We start from the raw sequence: 16,879 nt of genomic DNA, 5'->3' as shown, positions 1-16,879 counted from the left end.
CTTTTATTTGCGTTTTTTATGGACATGATTTTATCGTTCGGACTTTTTTTTTATTTTTGTTGGATTAAAAGCACATAAACGGTCTTTGAACTTGATTTTTTTCCACAGATATCAAAAAAATTTTCAAATGAAAAATAATAAAAAAAAATATTTAAAATAAACCAAAAACAATTATCCAGATAAAATAAGTGAAAATTAAATTCTGTGAAAAAATATTTGTTCCATAGCATTCCAACCGAAAAATTCAGGTAAGTCGATGGAGACGTCTGGCAAATTAATATTTTAATATTTATTTTAAACTTTTGATTGTTTCTTTTGTGACACAAGACCCTTTGATTAAAATTCATTTCACTAATCTGTCGTTCCCTCTGCAAATAAATCTTTGCAACTTTTCTGTATCACTTTTGAAACCGCTTTTCACAAATTGCCTGACACAACATCTAAAATCCAATCATACTGATCAAAGTACGTGATTGGAAACCACAATTTTCGATCATAAAAAGCAAAAATAGTGACAAAGAACGAGACGTTTCTAATTTTAATGATTGATTTTGCAAGTGTCTGCCGAAAAGTGACGAAAGAGAAGCAATAAAATTTGTAGCTGGAAGCGTATTCGGATGCAATTAAACTTCTTTTGACATGAATTATGGCATCAATTATCAGTTTATCATAATGTTTAGTATGTTTCGCTTTGGGCATAAACTCGACATTTGTATAAAGTTTGATCAAATTTGTTAGAACACTTAACATTTTGTGAAAATTAAATTAATAAGAGTTGTTTTTAAGTCAACTATCAATTTCGTCTTTCAAAATTTTATCCTGAAATTTTTTAGGCAAATAAAAAAAAATATTTAAAAAAAATTGAAATTTAAAAAAAAATCATAGCGAATAAATTTAATAATTTCATTTTTGTTAATTTTTAATCGGGGAAGAAATAAAATAATTTTTGAAAAAAAATAATTGCATCAACCCATCATAATGGGCATCAACATTTCAATTAGAAACGTCTTATTAAAACAAATTTAATTTTTGAATCTGCAAAAATAATTTTATTTTTGCAAATGGAAAATTCGCGTGAATCCTGAGAAGACTGAGGCAATTTCGAAGAAATAACTATTTTAACGATTGATGACGTCTGACCAAGAACTTGAATTTCTCTGAGAATGTCGAACGGAATGTCTCTAAATCTAGTGCTGCCATGCAGCGATTGCGTCCGTTACTCGGATTGTCCTCTAATTTGAGTAGCGAGAACAAAATCATGTTATATTCATTATTCATTCGGCCGATTTTGACGCATAATTTAGAGAATTCAGAATCGTTGCCTCAGACAAGAATTGTCGATTCGACGAGACCCATTGACATTCAGACAGATCAACACAGCTACCGTGCACGACATTGCAATTCATTTGTCAAAATGATCAATCATGAAAATTTAATTTATTTAGTTTTAATTTTTATTTTGTTTTTTTAAGAGAAAATATGATTTCAATTCTGGAAAAAAATTTATTGCTTTTTTTAAAAATTTGATTTTTAAATGTAATTTTTGCCTGTATTTTTTTTTTGTTTTAATTTTCAGGTATAGGTGGTGCAATGCACCAGAGATGCCCCCAAAAAATTGTGACCCGCTCAAGTGACACGCACATTGCTTGTTGTGTAAAAGATTGAAAAAATGTTATAATAAATTAAATTAAAAAAAAAAAAAAAACTTGTTTTTATTGAATGATTTATTTATGCATTTAAAAAATATAATTTTTAAATTTCTTTTTAAAAATAAAAAAATTCTAAAAACCTTAAATCAGTCATTTTAATAAAATATTTATCTTTCTTTTTATTATGCCCCAAAAAGTTTGAAATAAATTTGGAGCGGCTTTGTTGCCCTCGTAAAAACACTCGTCTAAGTAATTGCATGCAAAGTTACTTTTATTTATCTTCATTTATTAAAAGTTTATTTTAATGGATATTTACAATCTAATACACATATAAAAAAATATTCCACATTACATTAAATTTATGATATTAAAATATTATTATACAAAAAGTAATTTCTTAAACATTTAACAATTCTCCGAATTACTTTACATGTATGACCGACTCCCCCAGGACAAAAGAAAACAATTAAACATAACAAAGTAATAATTTTCACTATATACAACAAAATATACACAAGAGGTGGACTCTTGAACCACATTTCACTTGTTTTCAAATGCAGCTTGAAGTAAAAATAACCTAATATCTACTCTACACTTTTCTCTTCACATTTGCTTTTATTATTTTTTTTTTTTGCTCTAAACTAATGTTATAGTCTTCTTAAAAGAGAGTTATTCAAATGCAAGTGCTCTAGAGGGTTTCACAAATATTTGCTTTTCCATAGAGTTGATTCCCTCTGTTGAACATAACTTTTTACAGCACCTCAAGTTTACAATTTTTTTCTGTTATAACAATACTTTTCGATGCTTGTTAGTTGGGGCAAGTACGTATTTTCAGTCGAGTAAGACTGCACAAGATGAATGAATTTGCGGCATTAAATTAAAAAGAATTGCCGCAATTGACTGGACATTCACCTCCGCCGCCTCGTTCACGTGTCTCGCTCGTCAATTTTGATTTTTAATGATACACTTTTCGAGAAAGTGCAGCAAACTGCTACCTTTTGACGTAGTGGCACCATCTAATTTTATGGATTCGTCCATGATAAAACCGGTATGTAGATCGGGCGCTTCTGGCGGAACATCGCGACTAAGTGAACTGATGCGGAATTTCATGCGTTTCGAGACAACGGACGCCGACCATGGAGCATGTGGCTTTCTTGTTGGCGTTTCGCCGTCATCATCATCAAACGACTTTCCAAAGATTGACGATTTGAGACTCGCAAAGTTGAGATTTCGTCGTGGACGTTCCTTTGTCGTCGAGTCCTGCGACGAGCTAAACTCCATTTTGGTATTTGATGTTGTCTCGGCACTGTTGAATCGCGACATGATCCGCGAGAATGTGTGACTGGTGGTGGAACGTGTTCGTGGCACACCGCGCACAAACATGTGATTTATTTGTTCGTCCATTTCAGCGAGAGATTTTTCAAAGAATGACGGTGGAAGTGGTAATGGCTTGATTTCACGTCGAATTTCGACGATTCGTGGCTTTGTTTCGGGCGTTGGTGATTTTTCTGGCTCTTTAACAGGCTCAACTTTCGTTACTGCGGGAGGCTCATCTTCCGATTCTTGCTTGATCATCTCCTCCAAACGCGATACCTTGGCATGCAAATCCCCAATCATTTCTTTGATTGAGGTCGAAACACTACTAGACTCAGTTTTGGGTTTGTTAGTCAATGGTATGTCATTTACAATGCACGAAGACACTTGGTTGTTATCACAAATCACATCTGACGCGTTATCTACATTCGCTGGAGGCACTTCGGGTACGATGGGTTCGGATTCAGATTCGCCTAAAACAGGAATTAGAGTTAGTTTTTTTGTACAAAATAAAAATTTTGAGTATTTTCGAGCAGATTCAATAAGGAAAAATATTTCAAATAATTTTTTCTGACAAAAATTTAACGTTTTTTCCTAATTGCATCTGCTTAATGTGGGATGAAATGATAAATGTGACAAAAAGTATGTACATGTGTTAGACAAAAATTCCAAACAAACAAAAAACTTTTCAAGCGATAAAAGTAAACAGGAAGAAAAAGTAGTATGTTGGAGTAATGTGATAATTTCGTTAAATAGAATTTTCATGCAAATCAAAAAGACTTAATTACTACTTGAAAAACTTTTCTACTTCACAAATTTTCCCTAGATAGTAATGAATTGCAGTACCTTGGCAATGAACGAAAAAGAAGGAGAGAGAGAAAACTTACAATTTATTTACAGAAACTTACAAAAAAATGTTGATCCATTAATTAATTGACATTTTTCGTTTTCTTTTTATTTTCTAGATAAATGTTTACCTACATAGTGGTACATTTAGAGTCTTTTTAACTTAATTTCTTGAATAAATAACTATAAAGTACATCGCTAACCTAAGATTCTAACATTATTTTGTACATTTCACAGGAAAGGTAACAGCTCCGTTCACTTTTTGCTGTTACGTGCTTTGAAAACCATTGACATTAATGGCTTTTTCTTTCACATTCTATCTCAACATTTATCAAACTCATTATCGGTTAATTTTTAAAATAAATAAATATATAAATAAAAAAAAAAAAACAAATAATAAATTTTAAGATTAAGTAATTCTGTCTAAGCCAATTAGTGATTTTTAAGAGAAATTTTCGTTACAAGCCACTTATTTATACTTTGAAGACAGTAAGATGTTACCTTTGCTGGACGAGAGAAGGGCAGTTTTCTCGTTGACCGGCGTAATGGCACGATTTGCGGAATTGAACATGTACGGACTCGTACATTCGTTCCATCGGTCACGGCTGTTTTTGAGATTTTCCTTCTGTGGATCCGGTGATGGGGTCTAAAAAATACACGATAAATGATTTTTTGTTCAAAATAAAAATCGATTTTTTTCTTACCATATCGATTCTCACGGGTTTGAATTGGAATTGTTGACTATCGACTTTGGCCTTTGTGGGATAATATTGTGGCTTTTTCTTCACCCATTTATGTTTGAGTGCGTCCTCTGCCGTCATCCGCACTTTTTTGTCCTTCGTCAGGAGTTTTGTGATGAAATCTATCGCATCGGGTGAGACTGTGTCAAAAGCTTCGTCGAGGAAATCATATTTGCCGATGGTTACATTTGCCATTGTTTCGACATCTGTTTCGCCAGCAAATGGTGACAAGCCTGAGACACTGAAAATTTCATATTGAAAATATTAGAAAATATTTTTTTATTGATTAATGCTGCTCCAAATTTATTTCGAATTTTTTGTTTCAAAATTTCAAGGTTTTGAAATACTTCTTCATAAAAAATTAAAATGTTTTTAGTTTTTACTTTGAGATTTACTATTTCAAAAACTTTTAAAAATTAAATTCAGAATTATTTTAGTATAAAAAATTTCAAAATTGAATATTTTCAAAAATTTTGCAAGGAACAAAAAGTTCAAAAATGAGCACTCTAAAGGATACTTACAGCACATAAGCAATCACACCCACACTCCACATATCCGTGGCAAAACTAATACTCTCGAAATTCACCACTTCTGGTGCCACAAACTCCGGTGTTCCGAACAGCACTTGCAACTTCTTCTCTGGATCGTATTCTCGTGCCAGTCCAAAGTCGATAATTTTGATGCGGTTGCCCTCGCGCGTCGTGCACAAAATATTCTCGGGCTTCAGATCCAAATGAATGATATTCTTGGAATGAATATAACTCATAGCCTCGCAAATTTGCCGCACAAAAATCGCACACACCTTATCTGTCATGATAAAGTTTTCGTCGAGCACTCGATCAAACAATTCACCGCCTTCAACTCTGCAACAAAAAAGAAAAATCGATTAGTCCTTATCACAATGGAACATGCCAACTTACAATTCTAACACGACACACATCATCTTGTTGTATTCGTACGCATCATAGAGCTGGATGATTTTTGGATGTTGCAATCGATTCATCATTTCAATCTCCAGAGAGACAGCTCCCCGATCACCACGCTTCAAAATTGGTACGAATTTTGCTGCTAAATTAAATCCTGTGGCCTTTTCGCGAACTTTGAATACTGTGCCAAATTTTCCTCTGCAACGAAAAAAGAACAAAACCACGCGCGTTACATTACAAATTAAATTACATTTATTCAATTAGAGAGGAATTTGGTGTGTGTAGTTTTGTTTGCGTGCGCCACATTTTCATTGTGCTGATAGAGCTATTGTAAAATTCTTGAATTACATCCAAAACTTATCATTTTTGGAAATCTGTGTGTGCAAGTAAACAACTCGCTAATGGATAAATACAAATGTCTAAAATGATTTGGGAATTTTGAGTGTTATTGATGGTTGGCCTAGTTTGGCATCTAATATTCACATGATTTTACGCGTAGGTAGGCAGGGAAATTTTGATCATTCAGAGTGAAGAGAATTTTTGATGGTTGAATTTATTTACTAAAAGATTATGTCGCGCAATGTAAATTAACTTTGTATGTCATTTTCATTGATTTTTTTTTTATTTAAATGGTTTATTTCTAAGAAATTTTAATAAAAATTAAAAATAAGAGCAATAATTTCGCAAAGACCAAAAATATTTTTTTAAAATTCAAAAAGTTGCAAAAAAATGTAAAAGATAGATTTTCGAGAATTATTTGGAAAAAAAAATTATCGCTCTGATTTTAATAAAAAAAATAAATTTTTTCCCTGAATTTTTTCGACAAAAATTAAAATATTAAATTTTTTAATTAAAATTAACTCTAATTTTGAGTTAAAAAAAAATAAATTAAGCTAAAATCATTTAACGTAAAAATTAATTTATTATTCATATTAAATTAATTTTTGTTTTCACTATTTCAAGGTTTTAAGTTAAAAATGAAATAAAATTTCACAAAATAAAAATTTAAGAAAAAATGAAAAAAAAAATGGTCACGTGACTCAAAAATAATTAAATTAATTTTAAAAATTTATTTTGAGTAAACTTTTTCCTCTTTCGAAATTTCATGAAAAGTATTAAAGTAAAATTCTTTCATATTTTCGCAAATATTTTTGTATTCAAATCTTATTGAACCATCACAAGAATCCCTGGAGGAAAATCCATTTTGTGTACAAAAATGTGATTAAATTGAAAATGCATGTTCGCTGAATTTTTTACACAAATCCGTTTGCAATGCAAATGCCTCCACGAACAACTACAATCCAAGTAGTACTGCGAAAGTTTTGTGTAAGAATTGATTAAAAACCAATATTATATTTTGAATATGCACCGCACACATTCTTTACTTTACAAAATTTCCAAAATACATTAAATAGCAATCATGGAACGGAAGGAAATAAATTATAATATGTATTGGCACACGATTTAACGAAAACGATTATGAGCAATTTTCTTGTTGATTGTTAATAATTTATGCGACTTACCGTCCAATTTCTTCTATCACTTCATAATTCTCCTTTGGATCGATGCCGCGTTTTAAACTGACATCTCGATACGGAAATGCCGGATCGACATCTGGAATGAAAACGAAAAAAAACTTTTAAATTTTGCAGTTCTATTTAAACAAGCAACGTGCAGAGGCAAAAAAAAAACATTTTACTTGAGTAAATATTACATTGAAGGATTTCATTTGATTCGCAATTGTAGTCAAATGGCAGGAAAAGTGTTATTCAAAAGCCATTTTATTATTATCCATCCATTTCCTCTCTCTCTCTCTCTCTCATTTTATCTCACACTCCTCCAGTCCTTTTTTACTCTTGAATAAATCGTGAGACAGCAGTTCCTTTTTTCAATTGACTTGCATTCCGATTTGTACACAGACACGAAGGCACGGATGTTGTGACAAAGAAACCGAGATACAAATTTCAATTCAACAGCAGACAAAATCGGGTGAATGTCATTTCAGTCGAAACTTTCTTCGAGTTCGTGCGACAAAAAAAAAACACCCGGAAAATCAATAAAGAAATATTTTCACATACGAACTGTCAAATTGACTATTATTAGTACATTTTCGGCATGTTGATCCATAAATTTTCAATATTTTTTCGTCATAAAGGCGTGTGTGTTTGTGTGTCATGTGCGCTTGTTAGCAAACAAATATTTATGCGAACATGATTCAACAAACCATTGAAAATGTCTTCTCTGTCGAGTTTTTTTTTTATTTTTTGAAAATACACATACTTGAGCACGTTTTGCGTTTGCAATAAAAATGAAAGTTCTTCAAATATTTTTTTTGTGTTGTCATTCTGAGGGATTTTACTTTTACTCAATATTTTTAGATCACAACTTTTTTTTAGCCAGCTTTAAAAAAATATTTTTTTTTAGGATAAACCAAAGTTGCAACCAAGTTTATATTTATTTTACTTTTTAAAAAATATATCAGGTCAAAAGTTCAAGGTTGACGATTTTCATTCAAGCAAGAAGTGATTTTTTATGAATCAATTCAATTTTATGTCCTTCTGTAAATTTAACTACTCATGCAAATTAGATGAATGAAGGAGCTTGATTTTATGATTTTCTTATAAATTTGTAAATTTTTGTATTTTTTTTTCTAAATTTCGACTCAAATTAACCTATTCAAGAAAATGTTGAATACGAGAGAAAATTTTTTACGATAATAATTTTTTTCAATCAATTCACTTCAGTTGTTTTTCATCGCATTTTCCGGAAACAATTTAACACCTGAGCTTTCGCTTCAGTTGTTCGTCAATTTTTCTCCATTGATGAGCAAATTCTTATAAACGAAGAAAAAAATTGTAATCGAAAATGTCGTCTTATCGTGCACACACAGCGACATCATCCCAGATTTAGTTCAAAATGCTTAGCAACGATTGGCAATTACAAAAATTAATATCACACATGAATGATGAACGCGCACCTTTTTTGCCGTGATGCGCGACGGCCCATCCATTAATAGCATCGGGAACCATTAAAATATAAATTATTAGCTTAAAGTCCGATAATAAAATAATTTTTGACATTCAATCGTTGCGTGATGCGAACAACCCTCTTTTATTTTTAATTCTTCCCTGAACTTGAATGGATGAGTGATAAAATAAAATGTAATGTAATGTAAAATGATTTTGGCATTGATCATGGCGCGGCTCGTAGAGACATTTAATAGCCTCGATTATCATTATCACGGTTATTTTATTTTTATCGCTGCTTGCTTGCCTGCCTGCTTGTGCACATGACGGCAGTGAACAAAAATGCAACAGTATAGATTGGCAATATAAATCGTCGGTCGGCAAGAGAAGACACGTTCCGTGTGTGGGCCAACTTTAATCGAGCCAATCGACTGTGTGTGTGTGTGTTGCATCGTGCCAAAAATCGATTTAATGGGAAAATAAAAAGAATAAAACAATAGATAAGGAAAACTCTATTGTTTGATTATTTGTTTGTTGAATGAACTAGCAGTATTTATTGTTGCGATGATGGTGTAGTTGTGTGATGAGTCTATTATTATTATGCTATTTGTTTTGTATTTTTAGATTGATCCGCACGTTAGAAGATAACTCTCGTGGCAACGAAACAATTCGTATTGATTTGTTACGATAGAGGAAGATAAATTATTTCCAAGTATTCGGTCGTGAAAATGTCAAGGGAGAATGGTAAATGTGATGTACTCAGTGGCATTTAAACCAGTTCAGTAGCATTGTCCATCATTTTCAATTATTTTTTTACGTTTTTAAACTTTTTTTTACAATTTTATTTTTTTTTTCTTATCACGGATTTTTGAGATTCATACACAAAAAAATTTTTTTTTTTTTCGTAATTTGATGATTGTTAATTAGTTTTATTTATTTTTTTTTTTAAATTTAATTTACTGTTTACGCTTATTATAAAATTTTAACTCAAAATTTAAAAAAAAATCTACTTAAGCCATTAAATTTAATTATTTCACTTTATGTTACTCCCCCTCCGATTTTGCCAAAAAAATTCAGGGGGAAAATTTTTGACATTTTTTGGTACTTTTTAATTAAAAAACGATAAAAATATATAGTTTAGGTACATTAAAATTATATTAAATATGAACTTAAATTGCTTTAAAAGCGCATTATCTATCGAAAATTTGATGAAAAAATTTTTGAGTTATGTGACCAAAATTTTTATTTTGTGAAATTTTATTCAAATTTTGACTTAAAAAATTGAAATTTATTATTTATTAAAAACAGGGGCGTAGTAAGGCGAAAATTTTTGGGGGGGCAAACAGAACAAATAAAATTTTTTATCCCCAAATTCTGAAAAATTCCTTTACTTAAAAAATAAACGCTAACTGATTAAAAATAAAAACTATTTTATTGTATTCAATCAACAATTAATGAAAAAAGTAGTAAAAAAATTAAATAATTTTTAAAAGGCAAACAAAAATAAAAGATCTATTAGAATTAGGTTCTAAAAAAAAATAAATAAATAAAAATAATTAACAAAAAATGAATAATGATGAAATGAAAAAAATTAATAAAAATTTGTTGATTATTAAAAACAATAAAAAATTACAATTTAATCGAGAAAAAAATTATTCTGAAATTATTTAATTTCTCATTATTTTTTTTTTTTTTTTTTGAAATGTAAAAACTATTTAATTGTAATAAAAAGACTCATCAAAAAGCCTGTTTCTAAATTCCATTTTAAAATCCAATTATCATAACTTTCAAATAACTTCACCAAACTTTCCTCGAAAACTTTTCTATAAAAATCATAGCAATATCAACAGGACGAATATTCGAACAAAATTTATATTAAATTTCATAACGAAGCAAACCGAAAAGCAAATGAAAATGGTTTTATTATAAATCTCTCATGGAACATTGTTATTAATCATACTAAAGCTAAATACATAGATTGCAATTCTGATAAAGCTTCCCTTTCTTCCTCTATTTTATCCACAATTTCATACGAGTTCCACCTCAGATTTATTTGAAAATAAACCTTTTTCTCCTGCATTTCGTATTGATTGCAGCACGTTATGAAGATGCAAGATGTGGAAATTTTTAATTATATTGTTTTTATTATGGCGCCCATTTTATCGTCTCACACTTGTGTCAGTGTTTTTTTATTTATTTGCGCAAAAATAACAAAACAAACGGGCATATTTGACAATTGGGAATATAAAAATAATTAACAAGAATGCAATTTATTATAAAATGTAACCTGCTTTTTCAAAATAATGGGTCAACAAATAAAATTGAAATTGTTTATTTTATAGTGAAAGTCTATTTTTGCGTTGAGCTTTATTTTTGTACTTTTGCAAAAAAAAAATATAAAACAATCAAAACCGCACGTAATTTGACTAACTCTCGTAAACCAATTAAAGCTTATCTATTACAAAATGAGATAATTTGATGCAAAAAAAATAATAAACCTGCTACTGCAACAAAATTGTATATAATAATAATTATAGCATTAGACAAAACCGCTGATGCTGGTGCAGACCACATAATTGTGGTCACTCATATTTCTATTTATTGCAGTAATGAAGCGTTTAATCCATCACATAAGTGTAGGAAAAACGTAAATTCGCAATAATTAAATAAATATTTTATTTATTTTTCAAATATCTTATTAATTATAACAAATAAATTTGCCAGTTTTGGTTCGGAAGCCAGTCGTAACGGATCCAAATTAATTTATTAATATTTTTTTCTTTTTTTTTTGTGTTCAAAAGTTAAAGAAAAAATTAAGCTTGCGATATTTCCTCGAAGGATTAATTAAACATTTATTGAGATTTTTCCATTAATCATTAATTTCAATGGAAGTGAACAAAAAAAAAAGTTAAAAGATATATTTTATTTAGAAAAATAATTAATTAATCATGAAGATTATATAATTAATCCAATCAATACTGAACTGAATAACTTTCTGTTTTGACTAAAAATAAAAATGTCAAAAATTAAAAAAAATACATTGAATAAATAAAATGATAAAGGTCAAGTTGTCCTCAATATATTTAAATTTATCTACATTTATATCATTTTGAGAGCAAAAATAGATATAACGATACCCTGGGTACCAAAACAACGAAAAATTTCCCAAACTTTGGTCTCTGCGGGACTCGGAGAAAACAACGAAATAAAGTAAAGTTTGCGGAATAATTAAGTTTGTTGGAGCGCGATGTGAGTCAAAAGTTTTTAGTAATTTTACGTCACGAAATGTTTAATTCAAGCTGACTTTTGCTCAAAGTAAGTCTCTTTAATCCATGAAAATGTAAAAATGTGTCACTTTAAGGATTACTGAATAACATGGGATAATTGTTGGCAGTTAAAATATGACAAATTTTTTGATGAAAAGTCGTTAATTTTTTTTTTTTTTTTTTTTTTTGAAATAAAAAATATTTTTTTTAAAATTAAATTTAAAAGATTCGCAATTTTATCAAAAATATGTCAAATTTTATTGAAAAAAAAATCAATGGGAGACAACTGCCTGACTTACTGACTGACAAAATACCATTCAATCATTTTTGAAAAGGTTCGCTTCCATGTCAAGGTTTCCGTATACGTTCAACTATTATTAGAACATATTTTATTTATAAACACACAAATTCCCCGAAGAGAATTTAAAAGGTGTTGTTATTGCTATAAATATTATGATGTGATGTGGGAAACGGGTTTTGTTTTATTTTGGTAGTCAGAAGAAAAAAACTGTCAATCACTTCGCAAATACCTTCCACTTGTAAGAGACAATGGCAGAATGGTTGGATATTAATCAGCAACGTGAAATCAATCGTGATAAGGATATCGGAACCACGCGCAAAAGATGTGGCACGAGGGAAAATCTTTAAATAATACAAGTTTAACAAGGGTATGGCATAATATTTCATCATATCTCCGGGCTTCCCTTTCTCTTCGCTTTATTGTTGACCTTTAAAGTTACTTTGTATCCAGACGACTTTCATTCATTCATCAATACAAGGGACATAAATAACTGAAGATTCTTTTTTTATAAAAGAAGATTGCGTGACACACAAATCGATAATAACCTTCAAAAGACACTTTTCCTTGAAATTGTGTCTCTCTCGTTTGTGCTTGTGTGCTAAGTGGTGTACGAATACCAAATGAAAGGAAGTAATGAAAAATTAGAAAGAGGAAAATGAAACAGACAGGAATGTGAATGATAAAGAAAAATAATATCAATGTCAAAGACCTGATTAACATTTTTTTTTTGCTTATCAAGTACTTCCACTCTCTTTCACTCTTCTTCTTTTTATTAGTCATTTATTTATTATTTTTATGGAAAAGGTTGGGATATAAATAGCAGGCAGTTGCGTGCTTTACAGTCAAAAGTGATGCAAAAGGCAGTAATTAGTGACCTGGATTGTGATTTTTAAGAGCAGTGTAAATTAATGCGTAAAATTAATTTAAAAACTTTTTTTAAAACATTTTTTAAATTAATTTATATTTTTTACATTTTAAGCTCAACTGATCAAATCTTAATAAATACAATAAGAACTGCAAAAATTTTTGACTCAAACTTAAAATACTTAAGTTCAGCTCAAGAAGTAAAAAATCAATTAATTTTTAGCGAATTTACCAATTTTTGATAAATTTTTAGAAAATTTGTAAATTATGTCAATTTGAATTTACGTAAAAAAATAATTAAATATTTCGAAAAAAATATTTAAATGAATCAAAACTAATTTTCGAAGAAAAGTATTTGGTATTATTTTCGACCAATATTATTTATAATGAAAAATCAAGGATTGTTAATTTTTTTTTATATAAAGTATTATTTTGAATTATTTATTATTTTAATTGAATTTAAAAATCAAAAGAAATGACCTCCACATTAAATTTTTGTGTGGGTCGAACAATAAATCTCTTAAAAAAATATTTTTGAATTTTTATAATTTTTTTTTATAAATTTCTTAATAACAACAACAGAATTAAGACGCAAAATAATCGGTCAATAAATTTTAAAAGCTCCATTTAATTCGAAAAATAGCGAACTATTTTCCCGTAAAATTTTCAAAATGTAACGCCTGGTACTTTACATCCACCCTCCATTTATTCACCCTCGCTACACCACTGCTCGTAAAGGGTAAATCACTAATTAGGTTCGTAACGTTACATCGAACGATTTCATTCACAGTTGAAGTGCGTTCAATATTAAAAGAAAGAACGAAGATCATCGCTTGCCTACTAAATTTTTTATTTCATTCAAGAATTTGTTTACACATGCGAATTTCCTTCTTGATTTTCTTCTTTTTTTTCGTAATGAATAAAATATCAAGGTCTGCACATGTCAGTATCTTCCAAAATTGAATGAAAAAAAAAGTTTGTTTACATTTATTGATTTAAATGGGTAGCCCGTAAGCGAGTGAATGAACGAATTCGTTGTTGTGCTTCTTTGTTTATTTTACGCAGTCACTTTTTAGAATGTCCAAAAACGAACGAAAAAAAAAACAAAACAATCGGCGACGTTGAGTTCTATTTATAGCTCTTTTTGTCTCAAAATCTTGCATTCCTTCGACAAATGACTCTTTTTGTGTACGTTGTTTACTCATCGCATCACGCAATTTCGTGTCGACGCGTCGTAGTACGGGGGAAAATTATTTACGAGAACGACTTACCTCCAACTGGATCTGTTTCATCGATGTGAATCATCTTTGAAAAATTCGCTCGGGTATGACGTGCTTGTTGTTGTTTCGTGTAACTTGTAAACACTTGTGATCTCTCGTCAAGGTTATTCGACGTTATTACTTTGTTGTTTTACGTGAAAAATTTCTCTCGCACTCGAAGTGGTTCTTGTTTCGACAGCTCACTTTTCACCTTTTTTTATTACTTTTTTTTTTGTTTTTGTCGAAGTCGTTTTTCACAGTACACTTGGACACGACGCACGGCAAACTTTAATAACAAAGTTGATTTAGATTGGAAAAGTTCGGTATGCGGTAAATTTACTATTATCTGTCTTAACTTGTCTTATGAAAATGTCGTTTAAAGCACTATAACACTTAAATATGAGCAATTTTCACTGTCGGATGGTTTTTTAATAACTTTTTTTCCTCGCTTTATTTGCTTATTTTCTGTCGCCTCGCAGCGTTGCAATGCCGTTTACTCGAATGGAAAAATTATTAAGAGCACCTTTGGAATTTTTCTTTTCACTTCATTCACAATTATTTATTATTGAATTAAACTCGTCAATTTCTTTCAATAATTTTCTTTTTTTTTGCGTGAGAAATTATTTTCTTCTTTAAATGAACTTCTTTCTCAATAAAAAATTTGAAAAGTTTCTGCCGACGAGTCAAGTTGTGCTCGATAAACCTCAACAATTTATTACTATTGAAAAGAAATAAAAAGATTTCGATCTCGGCAATTTCCAACTTTCCGACGTCTGTACGGTGCTCGTTGAATCTGAAAATAAAATCCGGAGAATAAAATAAAATTAATCAAGAATGAGAGAGATTTTCATGAGAAACTGAGTATAAATGAGAAGTTTTGCGGAAAATTAGAAGATTTCGAAAAATCTCAAGCAAGTGGTCTCAAAATTTATGAATTCAATGATTTTTTTTAAAATGTTGTGTGGAAAAGTGGCATTTGATACATTGCAGTCCGCGATCATCATCATCATTGTTTAGTTTAAAACCATAAAAACTTACAATTTATTCAAAATTTACTTTTAAAAAGTTTTTTCGTCGGCACTCGTCGGAATGCAAGACAAAATCAACCAGCTAGACGAACAAAAAATGTTTTAGTCTACCTTGAGAAAAGTGACAGGCGGTCGTTGTTTTCATTTCAAAATTTTCTTGTTCACAATAATTCATGCGCGTCGTCGGTATTTCATACAAAAAAATACGTGAAGTATTAAGTGAGCATTTCTGCATTTTTTTTTCTTGCCACCACCACCGCCGACGTTGTGAGTTGCGACATTTTCAAATAAATCCTTTGAATCTAATTTCGCACTTTACGTTTATTTTCACGTAGAAAGTCATTAACACACAAACATCAAAATTCCTAATAACCCAATTAAACTTAAAAAGGTTCACAACCTTTTGTCCTCTTTAATCTAATTTATGTAGCTTGTTATTGTTATCTTTCACTCCCTCTCTGGTACTTACTCAAGTTTATTCAAAAAATTTTTTAGAAAATGTTTCAAGTGAACGACACCCATGATAACAATTCACAAAAAAAAATCGATTTTCTCATGGTGCGAATTATTTGCGATTAAATATCAATCGAGAGAATTGTGAGTTTATAAAATAATTTTATTGGGAAAGAGGAAAAAAGTTTTTTTTTTGTCAAAAATAAATAAAAAAAATATTTTTTTTAAATAAATTAAATTTTTGTTATTCCTTTATTATCGACAAATCTCGTCTAGTCAAAAAATCCCCTTCAAAAATATTATTTACTTTTAAAGACCTAAGATTCAAAAACCAAACTTAATTTTTTTAATAAAAAAATGTGAAAAATTAATTTAAAAATAATTAAAATAGTTTTTTTCTAAATTATAATTATTTATAACTTTTTTTAAATTTTACTTTAAAATTAATTTAATTTTAATTTATTTTTATTAATTTTTAATTTTTTGTTTCCTAGCGTTTATTTTCAATTTAATTTAATATTAATTTAATAAATTAAATTAAATTTATTTTAATTTAATTTTAATTAACTAATAATAAATTTTTATTTTCAATTTAATTTTTAAAACCACTTTGTAATTTAAAGCAATTTTCTTTTTTTTTATCTCAAATAAAAGAATCCAATTTAACTTTTTTCGCAAGTCATGCTTGATTGATAAGAAAATTATTATTCAATATTTCATTAAAATTCTTGATTGACTGCGGCGTGGATTTAATATGATTTTTCCTCTTGCTTTTAAATTTTTCAAGCTACTTAAGAAATTAGTTTTCCTCATTAAATTTTCAACTCTTTAAATATTTTAACGCGACACAGAAAATTTCACTTCATTTACCTTTTAATTTTTAATAAATAATTATTATGTTCACTAAATTCCACGACAATTTGTCACTCGTGTTGCCGTAGCAAGTAGCTAATAATAGTCAATATAATTTATTGTTTCACCAGAGATTCTCATAAAATTTGCATGAAAATTTACAAAATTTCATCGACAATTTGTTCCCTTCTATGTCCATTAATTATTATTTGGCATCACGAAAAATTGCTAATTTCCAATTTTTATTTTCTTCTCATTTAATTCATAAAACGGGCAAAAATTATTCGATGATTTTAATTCACAATTAATTCGTTAATTAATATTTCACTTGTTCAACCAGACAATATTTAATAACGTTTGACTGGGTTTTAACGTGAATCACAGCAAAGTGCTTTGCGAAAGTAACGCGTTTGAC

The 16,879-nt window shown here is 29.3% G+C and overlaps 1 protein-coding gene across 1 annotated transcript; it reads right to left on the bottom strand.

Annotated features, from left to right (window-relative positions):
* Nucleotides 1-4,077: 4,077 nt before the first annotated feature.
* On the bottom strand, nt 4,078-16,879 carry LOC134829375 (myosin light chain kinase family member 4). Its single transcript, XM_063842426.1, has 8 exons — nt 16,627-16,879; nt 16,483-16,560; nt 14,144-14,924; nt 6,999-7,089; nt 5,470-5,673; nt 5,071-5,412; nt 4,514-4,790; nt 4,078-4,455 (listed from the first exon to the last, which is right to left on the bottom strand). Exons 3-8 carry the CDS (start codon nt 14,175-14,177, stop codon nt 4,279-4,281), a joined length of 1,125 nt encoding a protein of 374 aa, XP_063698496.1. The 5' UTR covers nt 14,178-14,924; nt 16,483-16,560; nt 16,627-16,879; the 3' UTR covers nt 4,078-4,278.

The sequence above is a fragment of the Culicoides brevitarsis genome, chromosome 2, assembly GCF_036172545.1.
Source record: "Culicoides brevitarsis isolate CSIRO-B50_1 chromosome 2, AGI_CSIRO_Cbre_v1, whole genome shotgun sequence".
Classification (NCBI taxonomy): Eukaryota; Metazoa; Arthropoda; class Insecta; order Diptera; family Ceratopogonidae; genus Culicoides; species Culicoides brevitarsis.
This window is presented reverse-complemented; position numbering and strand designations above follow the sequence as displayed.

Coding starts and splice junctions, on each gene's coding strand:
- LOC134829375 (XM_063842426.1), bottom strand. CDS start 14,177: ATGATTCACATCGATGAAACAGATCCAGTTGGAG. Junction 7,090..14,143: donor TGAAACAGATCCAGTTGGAG/GTAAGTCGTTCT, acceptor TTTTCATTCCAG/ATGTCGATCCGGCATTTCCG. Junction 4,791..5,070: donor GGTGTGATTGCTTATGTGCT/GTAAGTATCCTT, acceptor TGAAATTTTCAG/TGTCTCAGGCTTGTCACCAT.